The 20,579-nt window shown below is 41.5% G+C and overlaps 1 protein-coding gene across 4 annotated transcripts; it reads right to left on the bottom strand.

Moving 5' to 3' along the window:
• Positions 1-1,733: 1,733 nt before the first annotated feature.
• Positions 1,734-15,482, bottom strand: cpeb1b (cytoplasmic polyadenylation element binding protein 1b). Of its 4 annotated transcripts, none has more exons than XM_030415258.1 (12): positions 15,352-15,482; positions 14,941-15,109; positions 11,889-12,110; positions 10,461-10,690; positions 8,234-8,489; positions 8,000-8,113; positions 6,919-7,023; positions 5,965-6,101; positions 5,434-5,632; positions 4,756-4,850; positions 4,442-4,522; positions 1,734-3,164 (listed from the first exon to the last, which is right to left on the bottom strand). In XM_030415258.1, exons 1-12 carry the CDS (start codon positions 15,364-15,366, stop codon positions 3,054-3,056), a joined length of 1,734 nt encoding a protein of 577 aa, XP_030271118.1. In that variant the 5' UTR covers positions 15,367-15,482; the 3' UTR covers positions 1,734-3,053. The 4 variants fall into 4 exon arrangements, with proteins under 4 accessions (XP_030271118.1, XP_030271119.1, XP_030271120.1 ...); XM_030415259.1 differs by having other exon boundaries at positions 6,934-7,023; XM_030415260.1 differs by having other exon boundaries at positions 14,989-15,109.
• Positions 15,483-20,579: the final 5,097 nt, after the last annotated feature.

The raw sequence follows: 20,579 nt of genomic DNA, 5'->3' as shown, positions 1-20,579 counted from the left end.
TGTCTGGACCAAATATGAATCATTCAGCTCAATACACATTATACATTGTCAAAAATCTGACAGAATCAAACAAACTGGTTTATGGATGACAGTATAACCAGAATTATTTTAAAATTGTGATCGTTTATTTCATCATCTAATGGCTGCATGTGATGGTGAGATCACGGTGCCACGCTCACCGAGAACATTATTTTTTTTGGGGTTGTAGATGTCAGAAAGAGTAGAGTTTGAAATTGTGAAATATTTTTGGATTGAACTAAGGAACTCAGAACAAGATGACAATCAAACCGAGACATTACTTGAAAATATCCAGAACCCAATGAAAACAGGCAACACAGTACAAATATCTACCTCTGCATGTGAAACATACATTTCTAATATAAAAAAAAAAAAAAATGACCAACAGTATAACATCTTTGAATCATCTTGACTATGCAAGTGTTGCTCTTTGTTGTACATTTACACAAAATTTAGATAATCCTTATACAGTGAGAATAACTCAGTGTTGGCAACACGTGTCTGTCACATCTAGAACCAAGTGTCTTTATAGTCTGTTGGATGTTGGGATAAATTCAAAGCCAGTCCAGTGAAAGTTTCAACATAATTTTATTTTGAGAAAAGCTACAACATGGACTGGGGGGATTTTGGATGAGTTGGCATTTTAAATACAACTGGTTATTATTCAGTCTACCAAAGTTGTCACTGCAGCATGTAGCGATCAATGATATTGTTTCAATGTCACTGATCGCTACATGCTGCTGATGCAGTCGTAAAGAAAACTGACTTCTTCCTGTGTGCTCCACCTGACGACAACTCAGAGCTCACCATGAGTTGCTGCCCTGTGGGTTGGACTTTGTTTTAATCAGTCACACTGGACACCTTTTTTTGTGGATGTAGTTTGAATTCAGTCTTAAAACATCTGAACAACCTGTCAGCTGTGACAAGATCAGATAAATTTAAACTTCATGAAAATCTTAACGTCATGACATTTGATCCATCTGTGGGCTGAGAACAGCTCAGCATTAAAGGAGCGCAAATATTTCACATGGCAAATAAAATTGGAAAGATCGTAGCAAAGACGTAACTTACACACCTGAAGCCAAAAACTTCACTGTAGTTGCTAAACTAAAACATGAGGAGTCTGATCTGTCTACACCTTGGTGAGCTTGTTGACTCACTTTAAAGAACTCTTAAAATCACTCTCAGAGCTTCTGGAGACTGACGATGTTTGACAAGCTGTATGGAGCCGGTCTGAGTTTTGAAACAAGTTCCAGCTCCTTCACTTGTTCAGGAAATGAACTTTTGCGGTGAAGCTCAAGAAATGTTCTGTGGACTAACGTTTCATCTGACTTTGCAACGTATTGGGTGAGAATGACAGAAGGACGATCACATGCACCAAAAATGAAAATGCCATTGTTGAGCATTTATAGTAGTCAAAACCAATTCCAGCTTCTTGAACGTAAAACTTTTCTGGTTCATCACAGGAAACCCTTAGAGAGCGAGAGACGCATGCAACTTTAGAAATTGCAAAACTTGTAAAAACCCAATGGTCATTAAACTGGCATACTGTAGTAATCCTCATTTGTAAACAAATAAGCAGCATTTCATTTTGGCAGATTAGATTATGGACGATGACGGTCCGGCCGAGACCAAACTTCCAGATGATTGTGTGGATATTAAAACCCATGATACAGAGAACAAGGCTAATTGATTAAGAGTCCAGACATAACGGGTAATGCTTAAACACCTTTATTGTGCCCAATCTGAACATACTCCACAACTGTAAGTAGCAGCAAACTTGGCAGACCACAATGAGGTAGACTTTCAAAACTCTAAAAAGCAGCTGGGCTAAAGGGACAACAAGCTCAGCATGACAAACCTAATGGATAAAGAAAAGACACTTTTGTCTTTGGCACACAGCTTATTATGCATTTATGTCCAACTGGAACAGGAAGGCAAAATGGGATTAAGAAAGCAGTTGAATCATTTACTGGGGTCTACTCAAGCTCTGGATAGATTAAATTTATCAGCTAAGTGGAAGTTCTTACATTCAACAGGAAACAAGCAGCTGTTCTAACATAGGCGTGTCCCCCTGCTGATGTACAAAAGTGATTAAAAACCACTGCCACCTCTCCAAACGTGCAAATTAAAAAGTGCAAGAATCAAACTATGTACAATCTGTTCATTCACTCAATTTGGTCTCAACAGGATCCATCAGTTGCTTGAGAAATTGATGGATTGTCAGTTGAAGCATATCCAGTAGTATTGTTACACACATTTAATATAACTGGACTAACAAAGTTTAAAGTAGTACTTCCAACATCTGTGCCCATTCAGTTGAAATTTGGGAGGGCAAATTAAAAAAGAAAAATAGCCACAGAAAAATGTATGATGAAAGAAAATAAAAGGGGGGTTCTCCCATAAACAGCCGCCTGGTAGAATTCTGTTCAAAATTTTCATGTCATGACTTAAAACCGTTTGTGTACAAATTAGTAAAAAACTGCGTAAAAATGTCTGAAATGCGACTGGTTAAATGAAGCCCAACATTCAACTCCCAAAAGTAAGAAACACCAGCTGGCTTGCACAGGAAAAACGGACGCCAGCTGGGGGTGGGGGAGGGAGGAGGGGAAAAAAATAAAAAGTTAAAGGCACTGTATGGCATTTGCCAATGAACGGCAATGAGACTCGCGTGATTGCTCTTCACTATGCAACACATGTAAACAAAAAGAAAAAAGAAATGGCATTTTCATCCACTTCTTAACCTTAGGCTGACTCCCATCTCTCTGTCTGGCCACTAGTCCGGGAAAATGCATAAGTGTGAAGGGCCCCTTGTCTCTCCCAACAAGGTCACTGTGCATAGTGCCACTGTGAACAGCAAAAATGTAGCAAGTGCAAAAGTGAACATTTCTACAGTGATATCCCCAGTGCCTGGTGGAGTGCCATGGTGCCCTCGAACTGAGGGACGTCCGGCACTCGTGCTCTCCTCGGCGGGCAGCCTCGTCCCGTAGAGGGACTCTTCCTCCAGCCCTTCATAGTGTGTGGATTCATCCGCTCTAGCTGGAGTCCCTGTTCTTCTGGTTGCGCATGAGGGGCCGGTGGTTGCTCAAGATGTCCATGGAGTGCTGCCAGTGCCAGCAGGAGCGGCAGTAGTACTTGAAGCAGGCCTGCGTGTCAGACAGGGATTGAGCAACCGTGACATACAACAGCATGCAGGATGTGGTGAAACACAACAGCCCCAAACTTAATTTCTGTAATGTGCCATCTTGATCAGGTCTCTTTCAGCATTTTAATCTCAATTGACTCCCTGGTTTAACATAATGCGAAATGAGTCTTCAGTCGCAACAAAAAATGATAACATTTTACATTAGAGACAGATTCATCTCTGCTTCTCCCTCTGTACTGGTGTTTGACACTCCTGACATCATGATCCATTTTCTTATTACAGATTTCTGATTTCCCTTCTGTATTTATGACTTCCCATCTGAGAATTCTTTTGAATGTTAAGTGTTGCCAGAATAATGTTGAATTTGTTATTGTTGTGTTTAAAGTCTCATCTTGAGCACATTTCTGCACTTAAATTTTATAGAAGACAAATTCCTGAACTCTGATACAAATTTTAGGAACTTTGATCCTTGCAAAACTTTCCCACCAATTCAAGTCATAAACACAGGAGAGGAAACTATTTGGATCAGACTTAAATATTCACTTAGACCTCATTGCTTTTGTAGATGTCTGTGCTGGAGGGACTTCATGGTGCATTTAGGCAGATGTCTTTAACTCTGAAATCTACAATGCTTGGGGGAAATGTGCGCTGACTGGGACATCATGATGCTTTCAAGGGCACCTCAAAAAAAAAAAAAAAAAAAAGCAGCACTTAGTTGTACCATTATCAAAAAATGACTCATGATCTTAAAATTGTCATTGTCTTCTTGCAATAATAATAATAATAATAATAATAATTCCTGTCTGTATAGCTACAATCAAAAGCTTTTAATGAACCACAATGTGAAATACTTTAATCAGCATTACATTTGCAAAATTAGTTTAAATTTTAAATAAGTTTTACCTAAAGTGCTTTATAATTTAATATAAAAAGCTTCTCATAAGCATACAAAATCAATTAAAATGCAAGTACACTAAAATTATAAAGTGCCATACAAATCCTCTCCTAAACCAAACCATCTCATCAAAATGATGCAGGTCTGGTGTGTTTGTGAAGTTTGACCGTCCTTGACAAAACAAATGGTCTTCGTCACAAATTTGTGGCTGTACAAAGAATGAAGAATCTTAATATTAGCAACAATTTCACACACTGGGGCCGATAAACACGCTTTCACTGGTAATCTTGTCCAGAGCACAATGATATAGCCCTTTAATAAACTGTGCTGCCTCCTGCAGGGCTCCATCACCAAGATGTAGTGAAGAGTGAGTTTCCACTGACCTGGTCTCTGCAGAAGAAGGGTCCAGGCTGACGAAGGCAAACTTGACACATTGAGTCTTCCAGGTATGGGTCAATCTGGACCTGAAGGGGGGGGGGCAAAGCTGCAGTGAGAAGAAGCTTCCACCACTCAGTGAGAACCTGCTGATTCAGCACCAGTGACTTTCAAACAGCATTTTCTCTTTACAAGCAGTTTGCCTTTAATTATAAAGAGTGAAAGTCAAAGATGTGAGCCTTAGTACAAAGAGCCTTTGAGTGACTGTGATTAAATGACTATAGCTGAAATACTAATTATTGATTACAGAGCATCGTCTTACCTTCTTTGTAAACTTGGGGGTTTTGATCTCAACAAATGCTGCACACACAGCCTTCAGGTAACTGCGCTGATTGTTAAAAGTGACACGTCCAGAGCCTGTAAACAAGGTCAATCACTTAGTTTGGCAAAGCAAATAATCTGCACATCAACTTCATATAAACAGATTTAAAAAGCAGTAAGGCCAAAATGGTCCAGACTGTTTCCTCAACAGTCAGCACCTTCAGTGTCTTACATTTTGTTCACGGTTCAAATCCTCACATCAAAGTTTAATCAATAAATTGAATCCCAGAGTACAGTAAATACTCTGAACACGGTCCTACATTGTTATGACTCATTCTGTAGTCATCATTTTGAATCATACAGAAGCTCTGAGGGGAAAGTGAAGCAATGTCAAGTCTGACGATCCATTTTATAAGTCTGATCTACATTTTTCTGTGTTTTAAGAAAAGTTTTGCTAGGACAGTCTATCCAAGTTCCTTAATATCTTACTGAACACAGAAACCTGAAGACGCATTGTGACCAAGACAAATCTAACTGAACCCTTCAGCTGTGGCCAACAGTATACTGAAGTTAAAACTAGTGACAAACACTTTACAACCACTACAAACTGCATGCACATACAGAAAGACATTTTCCTTCGGCATGTGTCTCTCACAAAATGAGAAGCTGACCCTCTCACCTATGGGGTACTTGTGCTTGTCCGTGTCGATGCCAGCGTACATGACACCTCCAAACAGGTCGTTCATGATGCTGGCCAGCGCCTCAGCGTTCAGCATGCCATGCAGCGCACCAACAAACACAGTCTTACTGGGGTCCAAACGCTGGGCGGGGCAACGCACATAGTTGCTGTCAGAGATCACCCAGGGGATCACCTGAACCTGCACAGAGAAAGTGACCAGCGTCACAGGAGTCGGTTGACAAGATACCAAACTTTGCATCCTTGTTCTTCCACTAAATGAAACAGAAAAGCATCAGACACATGATACACAACTGCTGGAGCTACCATATCTGACATCTAAAGTTTCAAAATGTTTACAAGCTCAAGTTCAAAGGCAACAAAACAAGGACAATCTGCACATTTGAGAAGCTGGAGCCCTGAAATCTTTTATGAAGAGAAAGTAGAATGATGTAGAGTAGCAGTATAACCATGTCAAATTCTTGCTTCACAGTAGAATAAATGGTTGCAGCGCAGGTTTCAGCTTCTACTCACATCCTTGCATCTCATTCTGCGGCTGGACATCTTGAAGTAGTACTCCCGGTTGTCCTCTGGGTGAAACGGGTCCTGGGAGCAGGCGTGGAGCAACGCCCGCACAGACTTGTCATTCTCAAACACCAGATAGACGTAGCCTAAACACAGAATACTTTAGGATCCAGATGAGCCCCCTACAGGGATCTTAGACCGAGAATGTAAAGCCACTGTAACGATTATAAAATGTCAGTAACAGTTATATAATATAGCGGCTGTAATTCAGGGGTAGAGACAGCATCTTGTTATCGGTCGCTGGTTTGATTCCCTTGGTCTGCATGTCAAAGTGTCCTTGGGCAAGAAACTGAACCAAAAACTGCTCCCGATGTGCTGGTCAGCACCTTGTATGGCAACCACCACCATCAGTGTGTGAATGCATGTATGAATTACTGCGAGTCGCTTTGGATGAAAGCGTCTGATAAATGTACAAATGTAGCAGTTCAGTGCTTGTAAAATGACCTAAATAGAAGTTTAACCATTTTGTTTGCAATCAAGCCAATATACATCTTCACTGTCTGATCTAATGATTACCTGACATGGCTGCAACTCTGTCAGAAAGTTTGAGACATTTCTACTTTCAGATGTGTGCGCTAGAAAAGATGAAAAGGGTCACAAGTGGACTGATGATATTTGCTCAGGCTAACGCCCTTGAACACCAGCAAGTTGAATAAATACCTCTGGAACCAGAAAACCAGTCATCAGCTTCCACAGACAGACACTTTGTCTAATGCAGCAAGAGTCAGGACTTCTCATTGCATCCTACACCATGTCTTTACTACATCTGCACCCCAGTATCACCACCCCAAGTTGCTCTAGAGGTCGGCAGTCAAACTCACCAGCATACCATGTGCTCACCACAGTGCCACCCTAAAACCGTGAAGAATGAAAAAAAAAATTTGCCTACCAGCCTGTTTTTACCTTTGGCTACATTACCTTTGGGAGGACAGCGAGGGTGCTTTCCATCCTTACCCGGCCACTCTACAGTCAGAGGGCCGTACCCACTGAAGGTGTTGATGAGGCCGGCTGAAATAAAGGAATGAGGGCGTGAGACAGGTGAGCTGTTCAGTTAGCAGATGTTTAGTAAAACAAAGGCAGTAGGTCGGTGAACATGGCTGAAGTTTTTTGTGCAACACTTTCAGTTAATTTCTCCTTTAATTGATACTTGAAATCAGCAAATGATTTGCCCCATTTATATAAAAACCTACCCATTAAATGTAAATAACAAAATCCTGTGTTAAAAGTTTAGTTTTAGGGATGCACCATACCAGGACAGATATCAGGATATTATTAGCCAATTATCTGGGAAATTTCTAGCTGACACAAAGCCAGATTCCTCAACTCTCGTCCATGTTACATTGCATTCTGAGACGCATACTTCATAGCTGCGAGCGGAAGCAGCAACTGCTAATGCAAGTTGTTCAAAAACTTTTTAGCAAACTGTGAACACAAACAATGTTCTCAATGTTTGTGTTCATGTGTAGAGTCCCTGGTGATGCTTTTTGATGAGGTGACGTTTCATGTTTTGTCGAGCCTTCTTAGTGTTTTAAAAATGGCGATGCCATCGCTAACTTGACCCTAGCACTCGCATTTTAAATGTGTTTGACCCAAAAATGAAAATACAGTAAATCTTAGAAGTGCCTCTTTGGTTGTAATTACACTTTTATACGAAGGTTTGACTAATACATTCACAAAAAAAAAAGCCTAGGTTGCATTTTGGCGTGAGTTTCACTTGAAACTCAGACCAGCTCACTCTGAAAAAAGTGAAAGACTTGAGTTTAAGCGCTGCAAGATCTTGTAGTTTGTGTAAAGTTAAAATGCCTTCATTTTACAAAATGACCAATGCGTTGAGAGCACAGGTCTTCATCAGGATCACCATCAGCAGTAGCGTGCAAGCTTTCACTCATTAAAAGGATCATCTTATCTTGCTACATCTAAACTGGAATTTAGGATGTATGCAATTAAGCACAACACATCAAAGCTAATCACTTGCAGCATTTACCTTCTGTGATGTCCCAGGGAACACCACCAAGAAAGACCTTGCAGGAGTAAAGAGGATCCTTGTTGATTCTGGGAGGCAGCTGCCCACTCCAGGTGAATGTGGCCTCGTTCACAGCTGAGGGGTAGAGACATTCCGAGGTCATGTTTACTCTCAAAAAGTACCACCATGTTCACCATTAAAGATGACCTATATCAAAATGGCTACAACAGTCATAAGCTGGATTAAAGTGTTTACCTGCAGCCTGTCGGTGCAGGCGGGCCTCCCTCTCAATACTGAATGCATCATCCGACTGGTCCAGCACGTCTGCACCAGGCCACGGAGAGCCAGTACGCCAGCGGCGGGAGATGACTGAGGAGGCGGGGCTGGCACTGGATGGCGGGGTCAGAGGAGAGCTGGAGTCCTGCGGGTCCATACGGGATCCTAGACGCAGCAGATCCTTCTGCATGCTCGAAGCAAGATAAGGCAGGGGAGGGGAAATCCGCAAAGTCGACTGCAGAGAGACATGTCCAAACAACTGCACGTTACTGGAGACAGATGGATTGGGTTTTAAAGGGTAACTCCACTAAATTTGCTAACAAAGTATTTATTCAAAATCACTGATACCCAACAAAATAAATCTTGTGACTTCACAATGCGCTGTGCTGTCTTCACATACACGGGTTTATTTACCAGTTATCAAAGACTGACAGGCTGCAAACACTGGATGTGTGTGCAGCACTGTGTTGCCGCCTGCTTTTCACTTCAGTGTCCAAGTGAACAGGTCAAATCACTACACTGGACACACTTCTCAAGCACATGTCAAGTGTGGCTGCTGTGTCACCTCATCTAGAGATTGAATCTCGCCCATTTCTATTGCGGCATGCACGCCGTTCTTAGCTGAACATCACACCAGCATTTCACTAGTTTTAATGTCTGTATATGTAGAATCAGACATGAAGCAAATTAAGGTGAGGGGCAGTATATTTCCTGTGCACTGACTTTCTAACACTCACTCCCCCTCCAGCTTTCTTCTTTCAGCAGGGTCAAGGAAAATCACATCATATTTATTGATATTAGGGTCAAACTCCATCTAAACACATGGGGCATGCGGGCGCTCATGCCTATATGAACACAAACATGAGACGCAGCAGCTTGGAAACGAAGCCGCCACGCAGCTCACAGACATCCAGTGTGTCCAGCCTGCGAGCTGGTTCAGGCAGCCAGTCTGAATCTGCTGTTACACCCACATGACTTATTAAACATGGCGATGTACTGAAGCTCTCCATCATGTGTACTCCAACCTGCTGCCTCACTGCTCACCTGACAGCTAGGCAGTTGTTTCTGATGCTGCTACCATCACTGCTGCCATCTGTAAAGCATTTTAAAGGCTCCGAGTCTAGTTTCACCTTTCTTGAAGGAGCAATGAGGTCAGAGCCTGGACACTAAACACTACTGTACTTACTGAACCCACAAAACTGAAATTCTGTCTTCATTTTGCAATTTAAGCTACTGGCAGACTCAAGTCTTCCTGCAGATATTTTATAATAAAAATCTAGCAGGACAGGGAGGGCTTATAGCGCCAAGGACTTTAAAACCTTTTGTAAAAAGGAAGTCATTTTGATTGACAGCAGTGCAACACAAACAAATGTAAATTAGAGTTGAACAATATTTCTGTAAGTGCAAGTCAGAACAGTGCCGATTATGGCATGACTGTATAAAGGGACAGTAAGACTATCATGGATTGTGATGGACACAATATGTTGATTGTGGTGAATTGTGAATATCCTCACATGGATGACTTGGAAAGAGTACAGTCCTATTTTGGTGTCCCCGCTTCATTTTGAGTTACCCAAGCCTGTTCTCACAGCTGAAGGCATCGCTTGCACATTGCATCAAACAAATTAAAAAACAGGGTGAGTTCAAATACAGATTCAATACTACAAACCTTGAACAATGCAGGAGATCTAATGACTCACTGATTTAAGATTCTTAAGATGTCTCCCATCAGATGCAATAAAGATAGTTGTTTAACAAAATGTTAAAGTTAAATTGACTCCAGTACATTTTTATTGCATTTTCAGTTTTGTTTGAGGTTTTAATATTTTAATGATTATTGGGATTATGTCATGTTTGACAGGATAATCAGGATGTGAATTTTCATATCACCTTACACCCATTTTAGTTTAATAAAGGGATGGGATTAGTGCTGTGAAAGTACTTTAACATGAAAGCTGGGACAGAAAATGTTGCATTAATCACTGCAGAAACAGCCAATTAAAAACAGGAGCAGATCCAAAGAGTGACACGTCTTCCTCGTATGCATTAAATTTGGAATATGGGCCCCATCTCTAACAAGCTTCATTTAAAAAGCCAGAGCAACCATTTTATCATTGATGTTTATCCACATGTCAGCACATTGGGACCTGGTTGTCACAGACATATTCCCTCCTGACTGGCCCCCAAACAAGCATTATGGCCTCACCAGCATATCACAGAGATGGTCCGAGCCAGAACTGAAGCCGCTGGTCTCCGAGTCTTCAGGACTGCTGGAGCGAGAGTCCAAGAAGGAGCTGGAGTCCAGGCGGTTTGCCATGCGGGCCATGCTGGGGAACTTCTCCAAGAAGTCAGCAGTCATGCTCATGGACTCAGGAGGCAGGTAGCCCGGGGGCTTCCCCAGTATGCTACTGAAGGGGCTGTTCAGTATACCTAGCACTGGAGAGAAAGACAGTTATACCATTTACAGTCTCACGAGATGACTCAGCCATTTCAAAGTGACGTAGCCATGGTGATATTTACCCTCAGCTGGTTTGATGCTCACAAGAGGATGAGCAAACTGAGGGAAATGTGGTGTGTGCTGAATCTACAGAGTCGTATCGATTTGTCAGGAAGCAATGCTGAATCGCTTTCTAAAATGTGCATCTTTCTTTGCTTTTTACGGAATCTGGATGAGCAAAGTGAATAAAATTGGGTTTGTGTGCCGAATTCGCAGACTTGAAAGGCTCAAACGCAAAATTCTGTATCCGAAATTGGCATGTAGAAGAATATATGTGCGAGATTTCAGCCAACACAAAGCCAACCTGCCTGATGAATCGATGGCGGTCGCATTCTCATGTTTGGCTGCTACTAACCTGAAACAATCATGTACCAGAAGCTGCACGCCTTTCCCTTAGCACAAACACTGCAGGCCAATTCCCATGACGCCTTCTCTAAACAAAGTCCAGTGACTGCTAAGCAGCAATTCCTTACGTATTAACCAGCATCTTCCTTTTGATAACAAAGTGAGTCAGCTGGCAACTGACAGATATGTAGTGCGTGGCCTGTAACAGTGAACATGAGGCACTGAGGGGGATTATTCAGCTGTAGGCCGCATTCAAAGCTGTCCCACTTTGTTGGGGACCGGTTTAGAAAGCTCTAAATGAAGTTGTGCCTGGTCCGTTTGGACATGCGACAGTAAAACTATAGCTTCACAACAACCTGTTGGATCAACAGGTTAAATATATACACACACACACACAATATTTAGAGAATGCCTGAACTTCTCAGTTACAATTAAAAAAAAAAAAATAAATAAAAAAAAACCCTTTCACCTGTCGGTTTACGGGAAATAAAAGTAGACTGTCCAGACTGTTTTTGTGCCTACTGAATTACTAGAGACGCAGCAAAAGGAAAACTGCTACATCATCCTCCCTGGTGACGCTACAGCCTGTTCCCACACAGACTGAGCCACCACCACAGATTTCAGTAGAAATGAGAGCTACACAAATCAGAAGCACTCAACCTCAGATGTTACATGATGTTAAAAATAAAAACGGAGTCATGGTGAGAGCAAATTAACACTTCAGAAGACAACTAGCACAACTCACCAAGTGGAATAAAATATAGAAGAGCTGACCTCAAAGATTGTACTTACTGGAGGGTGAGCTCGTCTGAACCTGGGAGGGGGGTGTGTGTGAGTCCGTCTCCTGGCTGCTCCAGGGTCTGTCCCACCCGGACAGCCGGAGGGACTGGAGGCCCAGGCCCAGGTCTGTGACACCTGGTGGGCCCCTGGATGACGGTATCTCCTGCGAGCCCGGCATGCTGCCACAGTTGGGGAAGAGCATCCTCCTGCTGCCCACCGCAGCCAGCTCCGACTCTTTTTGGTCCAAGATCCAGTTCAGAGATGTAGAAAAAGAGGAGAGGAAGTGTTAGTCAGCTAAAAGAACTGTTGTTTCAGTCTGTTACAAAGAAACGATCTCTGAGCAAGTCGACACACAAAACTGTTAAAAACTTCCCTCATCACATCTCCCCCTACCCTGGCTGACGGGGGAGCTAACCTGCTGTCTCTGTGCTCGGTGAAACTGCCATGCATCTCTGTCCGCATCACTGACCCACCTAGCAGCATGTGACATGGCTGCTGATGCACTCGCACACCCCTGCTAATGACATCAGCTCTCCCCCACCTCCCTGCTTCCTTGCCTAACAACTGTGTAATGAAAAATTCCTGTCGGAGCTATTGGCTTGTTGATAGAAGTACTCCCCTCTCTGGTAGCACAGCACGCCTCCGACTTGGAGAAGACAGCCGCCACTGCTGCCGCTGCTGCTTACTGTGTAGCTGCGTTTCCTGAGCGAGCTGACAGAGGCAGGAGGGAGGAGGCGAGGGGCAGAGCTACAGCGGCATGGTGGGAGGCAGCATGGGAGATGGAGTGAATGACTCAGCAGACCATTTGAAAATGAGCGTCAGGCTTGAGGCTCAAACAAAACTGGATTTAAATAACTATCATACACATCACTTGTGTTTATTTTGCACACAGTGAAGAAAGAGGCATGCAGAGGCCTGCTGTAGCAAAGGCAGCTGACTGATCAGATGTTGAGGACGGAACGATTTGCACCGCCAGCTCCTCCCTTCCCTCTCCAGGCCTGGAAACCATCCAGCTGCCAACTACAGCCCTGATTCAGCAACACAAAGCTGGGCTGGTGGGGCAGAGAGGCCACAGCATAAGTTCAGCCCAGTTAACGTTAAGATACAATTCACCTCAGTGTCACTGTCAGAACATAAGTTGTACTGCTGCTGAGATCCAGCTGATATGATTTCATGCTGTATAATCCTCTAGATTAAGACTGCAAGTCACAACCATGGACATGCCTTCAGCTAATTAATTCAAGAGGACATGGGCACTGTGCTGAGCTTAAATCTTGGCAAATCTTACTCTTGAGGTAAAAAAAAAAACCCTTGGAAGTGCTGCAATGCTGCAGAGCAGCGATGCAGCATGAATCAGCTGCTGGCACACAGATGATAACGACAAGGTGAAGGAGGTTTAATAGCTGCAAGCTCCAGCTCAGAAAGTTAAAAGAAGCTCCTCCTTTGACGGGGATGAAACTTAAAGCCTTTGAAAAAAAAGAAACATTCTAACCAAAGTATTGTTGAAGCTTTCAAGTTTTTATGGTTTCTGGTATACATGTAAAGCTACAACAAACTGTTGAGCGCTGACCACCAGCAGGAGCAGCCAACATCACTCTGAGGTCACATCTTCTGTACTGAACTTACAGCCTGCACAGAACATGGAGGGTATGTTTAGGCTGATTCTTCCTTTTTCAGACTCTATATTCATGTTGTTCAGTTGTCCAAAGTGTTGCTCACCCTCACATTCCATCTCCTAGAGAACAAATTTTTCTAATGAGGTTCTACTTTTGGGAGGTAAACACTCCATTATAGACCCTCATTATATGCATTCTTTATGAAACAAAAAAAAGGAAAAAGCAGGCAGCATCACACTTTGCACTGGAATTAGCAGTGTCCTACTAGTATTTAATCTCAACTAGGCTGCACAAATAATTCAAACAATGTCGAAGAGCAATAACAGCAAGAAGGAGCACATATATTAGTGTGACAAAAGATCACCATGATCATCACCACAACATCAACCCACATCAGGATGTTCATTCTGAAATGATCATTCACACTAAATGGAGTAGTTATGTCATTTTAAATCAATTAGTGTTTGATTTTGGCCGGCTGGAAGGGAAATGGTTGAGCTTCCCGCTTTAGCCAATCATTGATAACAAACTGATAACCAAGTAAACAATTCAAGGAAAAAACATTCTCAGTTTGCAGCACAAAGCTTTAAGTTTCTTTTAAAACATTAAAATGAAACAGAACTTTGCAGGTCCGATGGGTTTCTGAGACAGCCGTTTCAAAAGTTTAACATTTTTATAAAACATTGATTCTATCAAATGAAAACAGTTGGGAAAACACTGATAAGCCCTCATTTGGCTCCTAATGTTTAGGATCATCATACAAATGGTTAAATTGAAGAAACAGTTGAAGAAAGTGTAATTTGATTAAACTTCATAATCAATGTGCTCAGAGGTGAAGGACAGATCTGACCGGCTCATCTCAGGTTTCTGCTCTGAGATCTGAGCTGCAGCTTTTCTTGCAACAGAAGAGAAATCTGAAGAAGAGGTCACTGAGGAGCTTTGGCAGTCTGACATTTTATAGCTCTGCTCATCACAGAACAGTTGGGTTGAACCAACAATAAGACGTGTGGACCTGAGACTATTCAGCTCTTAATGTGAAATGTTACACAGTATATGAAAACCTAAATAGACTAATCTACAAATGTTATGACTTCTGCTCAGAGGTCAGATGGGGGGGTAAGAGTCCTCATGTGATATGGTTTTAGCTCATGGTTTGAGGACTGGAACTTCTTTGTGTAAGTGACATGAGCTGAAGTCTGAAGAGGTCAAATGTTTCTGAGAAACTTTGAGGGTTTTTCACAGTTTTACCATTTTCTACAGACACTTGATTAAAACGTGAGAAAACCCAAGTGATGATATAAACTACAGCCTGTTTTATTGATTGGTGCTCAGGTCAGCTGGAGGATGTGACCTACTCTTGTTTCTAAACCTGGACTAAACCTAAGCGGGTCTAGCAGCAGCCTGGACCCGTCTCCCTGTTCGTCAGTGACACATGGACGACACCTCACCGCACAGCATGTCTTTCCCCTTGGCGCTGTTGGGGGTGTTGCACACACCGGTGAAGTCCAGAGCGTTGCCCAGGATGGTGTTCATCCTGCGGAAGATGTCCGCGTTGCTGCAGGTGGACAAGGCCGCAGACTCGGCGTCCGGGCTGCCCGGCCTGCGGGGGTCGTTTCTCTGCAGGAGGAACCACAAGACACGACTTAACCTGCAGGCCTGCTAGCTGCGAGGCTAAAGGCTCGGACACCTGGACCCTGGTTCTGACAACAGTTCTGCTAACAGTTCTGCTTAAGTTGTTTCAGGGTCGTACTGAAAGTGTTCACACGTCAGTTTAATGACACACACGAGGGTAGAGGTCGAGGTGAGACACGCACGAGGCCCTGTAGTCTGGTCTACAGGTGAACTTGTGTTTTACTCACCAGGGAAAAAGCCATGATGTGAACTGAAGGCCTGACAGACGTCACAGTATCAACGCTGCCTGCGGTGGAAGCTCATCTTTATGACGTCTGTCTGAGGCTGATTAGTCTCAATGTGATGCACGTGCGCTCCACGAACCACCTCGGCTTACGTGCTCCACATCATAGAGCACACCGCGCCAATACCGAGGCACGTATCAAAGTGGATTATAATATTAAAACAATGAAATTCTAAAGTACAGTTACTTTTCTTGAGTATTTCCATTTACACTGCTTTATTTAATACATTTAGTTACAAGTTACTTTGCAGATTCAGATGATTCATTGTTTATAGATGATGTATATTGTGACCTGTTACCAATCAGACATTGTTGTGTGAGAGGATGTTACATTAGATACTCAGTTACACATCTTTACATTAGTTCATCATATATCAGCAATTGAACAAAAGAATAACTGCAATTATGTCAAATAAAACAGGAAGAGAACAGAAAGGAAAATAGTGAATGCTAATGATAATTCTCTTAAAAGAATATTTCTTGTACTTTTGTGCTGCTCATTATATTATCATTCAGGAGCTTTTCATGCCTGTAATGTTTCTGTTTGTGTGTCTCTCTTCACATTTCTTCTGCTGCCCTCAACAGATCTTGATATCTTTGACACAACCTGATAAAATGAACGTAATGTTCTGATCTCCACCTACCGGCTCCACTGGAACACGTTAGGATTCAGGGCAAGGGGGGAGGAACGAGAGCTTTTACTTTCTCCACCCAGACTTCTCTAACCTTGGTGACACTGCCCAGTCGTACTGTGCACCTGCAACAAGATAAAGTAAAAAAAACTCTTCTTTGCTTCTTGTTTCCCTCTGTGCTGCTATGTTACCTGTGAATTTCTGCCATGGGGGGTCCTAAAGGAACCTCTTATATTGTGTTCCTGTTCAAATCTTAGAGGCTTATACCAACTTAAAAGTGGACATTTTCATTGATACAGGTGACTCATCAGTTTAGCAGCTCTGTGTTTGGATCATAGTTTCAGCTCTTTATTGTCAGACAGGGTAGCTGTGGTGGGGAATCCTCCTTAAATGCTCCACATAATCCTTTATGTGTTGCTGTGTGGTTTCTAAGGAAGTTAACATTCGTAGAGCTGTGCTGACCCCAGGACTGAAGGAACACAGGACACAGTAGATACTCTCCCCTCACACCGTTACAGCAGGGCAGATTCAGTGTGAGGAGGCTCAAATCATCCAGTTAACTGACTGTTGTGACCTTTATACTTCATGTAGCGCTGGCACTTACTAAGAGCGACTTTATGAGAATGTGATCAGAGGTAAGAGCTGTCACCTAACTGAGTTTAAGACAGGATACGATGGAACGTTATTGTTTGTGCAGACACTTCTGACTCTTGATGTGTTCTGATGAAGCTCTGCTGGTTCCACTTCAAACTGGTCGTTGGCAGCATTGGTTGAAAAACTGGGAGAACAGTACAAACATGTCACTGTGGTGTCTACAAATATGTGAGCTGCAATAAAGGTAACATAAAAGATCAGAATGAGAAACAGATCCCAGAGGATGACGTTACAGGTGCTTCTGCTGCTGCACACGTCATGTGGTCGTGTGTTGCTGCGTGATGACTTGTGTCACATGTTTCATTTTCATTCAGTTATTAGTGAGGACAGGACACATTAATCACATCTCTGTAAATGTGTCAGCGTTAACCGGCTGCATCATTTTCACCTGGAGTCCTCTGGTGTGATTTCTGTCATAAAAAATCAAGTGATAACATTTACACCAGAAAGATGACAAGACTGTGTAAAGACTAAACAGTAATCCTCCAAACAAAACACAAACTGCAGAGCAACAACACACAGCCAGTGATGGAATGTAACTAAGTACATTTACTCAAATACTGTACTCAAGTACAATGTAGAAGTACTTGCATTTTACTTGAGTATTTCCATCTTCTGCTGCTTTATACTTCCACTACAGTACATTTTTGAGGCAGATATTTACTCCACTACATTGATTTGTTACCTTTAGTTACTAGTTACTTTGCAGATTACATGCTGCATCAGAATCAAAGCAACACATCTGAAAGGAGCAGGATGTAGTTTTGGGGAAAACATTTTGATCAGAAGAGAAAAGTCTTCTTTGACTTTTGTTTTCATGACTGAACAAACTGAATAAACAAACTGTTTGCTTTGTTTATATGTGCGGACCCTGCCACCTGCCCAGCTTCAGACAATGCTCTGGGACCTGGTTTTCCTCTGAAGACAGCTTGTTTATTGAAACAGTATATATTTAGTTATATACATATATATTATATTAAGTTATTATTCTGAACTTGAAAACTACATATAGCAGGTAGGGCTGGTCGCCTAGGAATCAGAAGGTTGCTGGTTCTCCTAGCTGCGTGTCAAAGTGTCCTTGAGCAAGATAATGAACCCGAAATTGCTCATGATGAGCAGATGGCACATTTTATGGCAGCCTCTGGCATCAGTGTGTGACTGTGGCAAGTGTTGTGAGGCGGGTTTGGGCGGTCAGCAGACTGGAAAATTGCCATAGAAATACGAGTCCATTTACCATATGCCTTTTGAAATTAATTTATTTATTATCACAATCTGATAAAAAGAAAATCATCTTCTATTAATCAGCAAAGTCGAAAATTGGTCAACCCCCAGTATACAGTACATATGTATGTGTGAAGAAATGTATAATTCACTTTTACTTGTGCTTTTGATACTTTAGTTAATTTATAGCCAGAAAATTATTTTTAATACTTAAGTAGGAAGCACTTCATACCATATTCTGTACTCAGGTACTGTTTGTGTATGAGTGAATTTAACTTTTATTTGAATATATCAGGATGTTTACTTCTTTTTACAACACTGCTTATTACCATGAAAGCAACACGAAGAAATTAAAACATGATCATGTTGATCTTCATAAAATTGCATAAATGACTCAATAACACAATCCAGACTGTTATTAAAATACAGGTAGAAATTCCAAACCTACCTGAGACATCCATATGTTACAATGTTTACATTACCTGAATTGCTGATGTTTGTGAGAGCACAGATGTCAACAGGAACCTTTGTCTGAACAGCAGAGGACTTTAACTTCCAGGATGAGTAAGCTGGCTCTGTGCAGCTGGTTCTGTGGCTGTGGGGCCAGTAGAGGGCGATAAAGTCCTGCTTTAAAATCTCCGGGCCTCCCTCACATTGCTTTCTGCCACAAGAGGCCGTTTGTCTTTATTCTCATATGCTGCGTCTTCATGATTTAAAAAATCTTGAGGCCCAGAGACACAGTGTTCTTAAGAAATGTGACAAACACATGAAGTGTTTCCATCGTTTACACGGACACAGAATAAACAGAATGTAAATGTACATTCATTTATATATAATATACAAAGATGTGTGGCTGACAGAATCACTTGGTTGAAATATAAGAAAAACAACAAAAAGACAGATGTTTGTTTTTCTCCTACAGGACAAACAAGGATTATAAGTGTGTTTAGATTTCATCAATCTATAAAATACAGAGGCTTTTATTACATATCACACCGGCAGCTCTTCTTAGAAGATGTTGGTCTGAGCCCTCTGGTTCTGAAGAGATGGAATGTATTGTAATATATTTTTTTTTACATAAAACAGCTATTCTAAAATCTACTGCTGATTTATTTGACAAGGACGTCTTGTATTTTGGTTGCTGAAGGGAAATGTTGATCCCTGCTGACATGCTGCAGGCTGGAAGGAGGACTTCAGGATAAACATACAAAATAAAAAGACATTTTGTTTAATACAGAATATGACACACTGTGAATGTTTCTTCTGGAACATTCACAACAGAAGAAAAGGTATTAAATCCTCTCAGCAATAGAAGAGATAGAATATGTTAGGTTTATGTCTGATCCTGGCATTCAGCTTGTATCTGCAGATGAAAACAGTGAAGAGAAGCGAATGTCCTGCCGTCCAATCCGCAGCTTCCCTGTCTTCACACTCTGTATTGATTTCATGTCAATCCAAATATTCTGTGAGAAAGTGATGTCCACTGACCCGTGTCTCCATGAAGGGCAAGTGGCTTATTCTGGAGAAATATTTGCTTCTTCTGAACCGTGTTGTTCGTTTAACATTTAATTGATCGGCTATCTTTTGGACTTTGTCGACAACCATCGATGCATCACAGAGTGCTAATGATTCATCTCTGTTACTGAATAATCTGTGGACGAGTTCAGGTGAGAAAATGTCCAGAAACAGTGAAATTGTTGATCAGGGTGAGGTCGTGTTTTCACGTCTGACCAACAATCTGAAAAATAAATATTCTCTGTCCACAGTCAGATTTAGCAGAAAAGCAGCTCAGCACCACATTTGAAAAACAAATGGTTCTTCTGACTTTTTACTTGAACTTCTCAAAATCAGTCAAGTTATTGTTTCTGCACTAATCTCCTTCTGCACCTGACGTTTGATTAAATGGTCAAATATCTAGATATACAGAAAACAAATACATGTATTGTTCACGTGTTGAACCTCGGCAATGTTTAGTTGGTTGATGACAGAGAAAATTAGTTATCAAATGTAATATATTCAATTTACGTGGACCAGATGACATATTTATGTGTGTGTGGTTGTATGATTATTGGTCTTTGTGTTATTATGTGAGTGTATGTTGAATCTTGAGAAATGTTAATAAAAATGTACATAATTGTTCAAATGAAATCATTTACATTTAAACCAGGGTCGCAGCAGTTTTAGAGTATACCATGGTCTGACAATTCACAGTAAGTGTAAAGATCTGCTCATCAATATATATATATATATATATATATATATATATACACACACACACATACGTATATATGTATATCTGAAACATTTAAGGGCAACTGTAACCGAATAATCGTGTACTATTGTTTACTGGGATATTTTCTGAAGCTGGTTATTGTTCCATGAGAATGTTTCACTGATGAAACTAATTCAAACCTAAAACACCTTTATATTAAGGCGTCAACCTCAAACCGATGTAAAGATTTAATTACATAGAACACAGATCGTTTAATCGGAGGCGTTCCTATAACCCGTCACTTTCTCATTTTTGTCTCAAATATAAAACCAGAAATAGGTACCTTAACACAGTGCTTACGTTCATGTTGGAAAAACAAAAAGCTATTTTGTGGCAAGTTTGAAATACTTTATGAGATTAAAGAATATTTGACAAGGATTAAGAAACAGACCC

Source organism: Sparus aurata, chromosome 4 (genome assembly GCF_900880675.1).
Source record: "Sparus aurata chromosome 4, fSpaAur1.1, whole genome shotgun sequence".
Lineage (NCBI taxonomy): Eukaryota > Metazoa > Chordata > Actinopteri > Spariformes > Sparidae > Sparus > Sparus aurata.
This window is presented reverse-complemented; position numbering and strand designations above follow the sequence as displayed.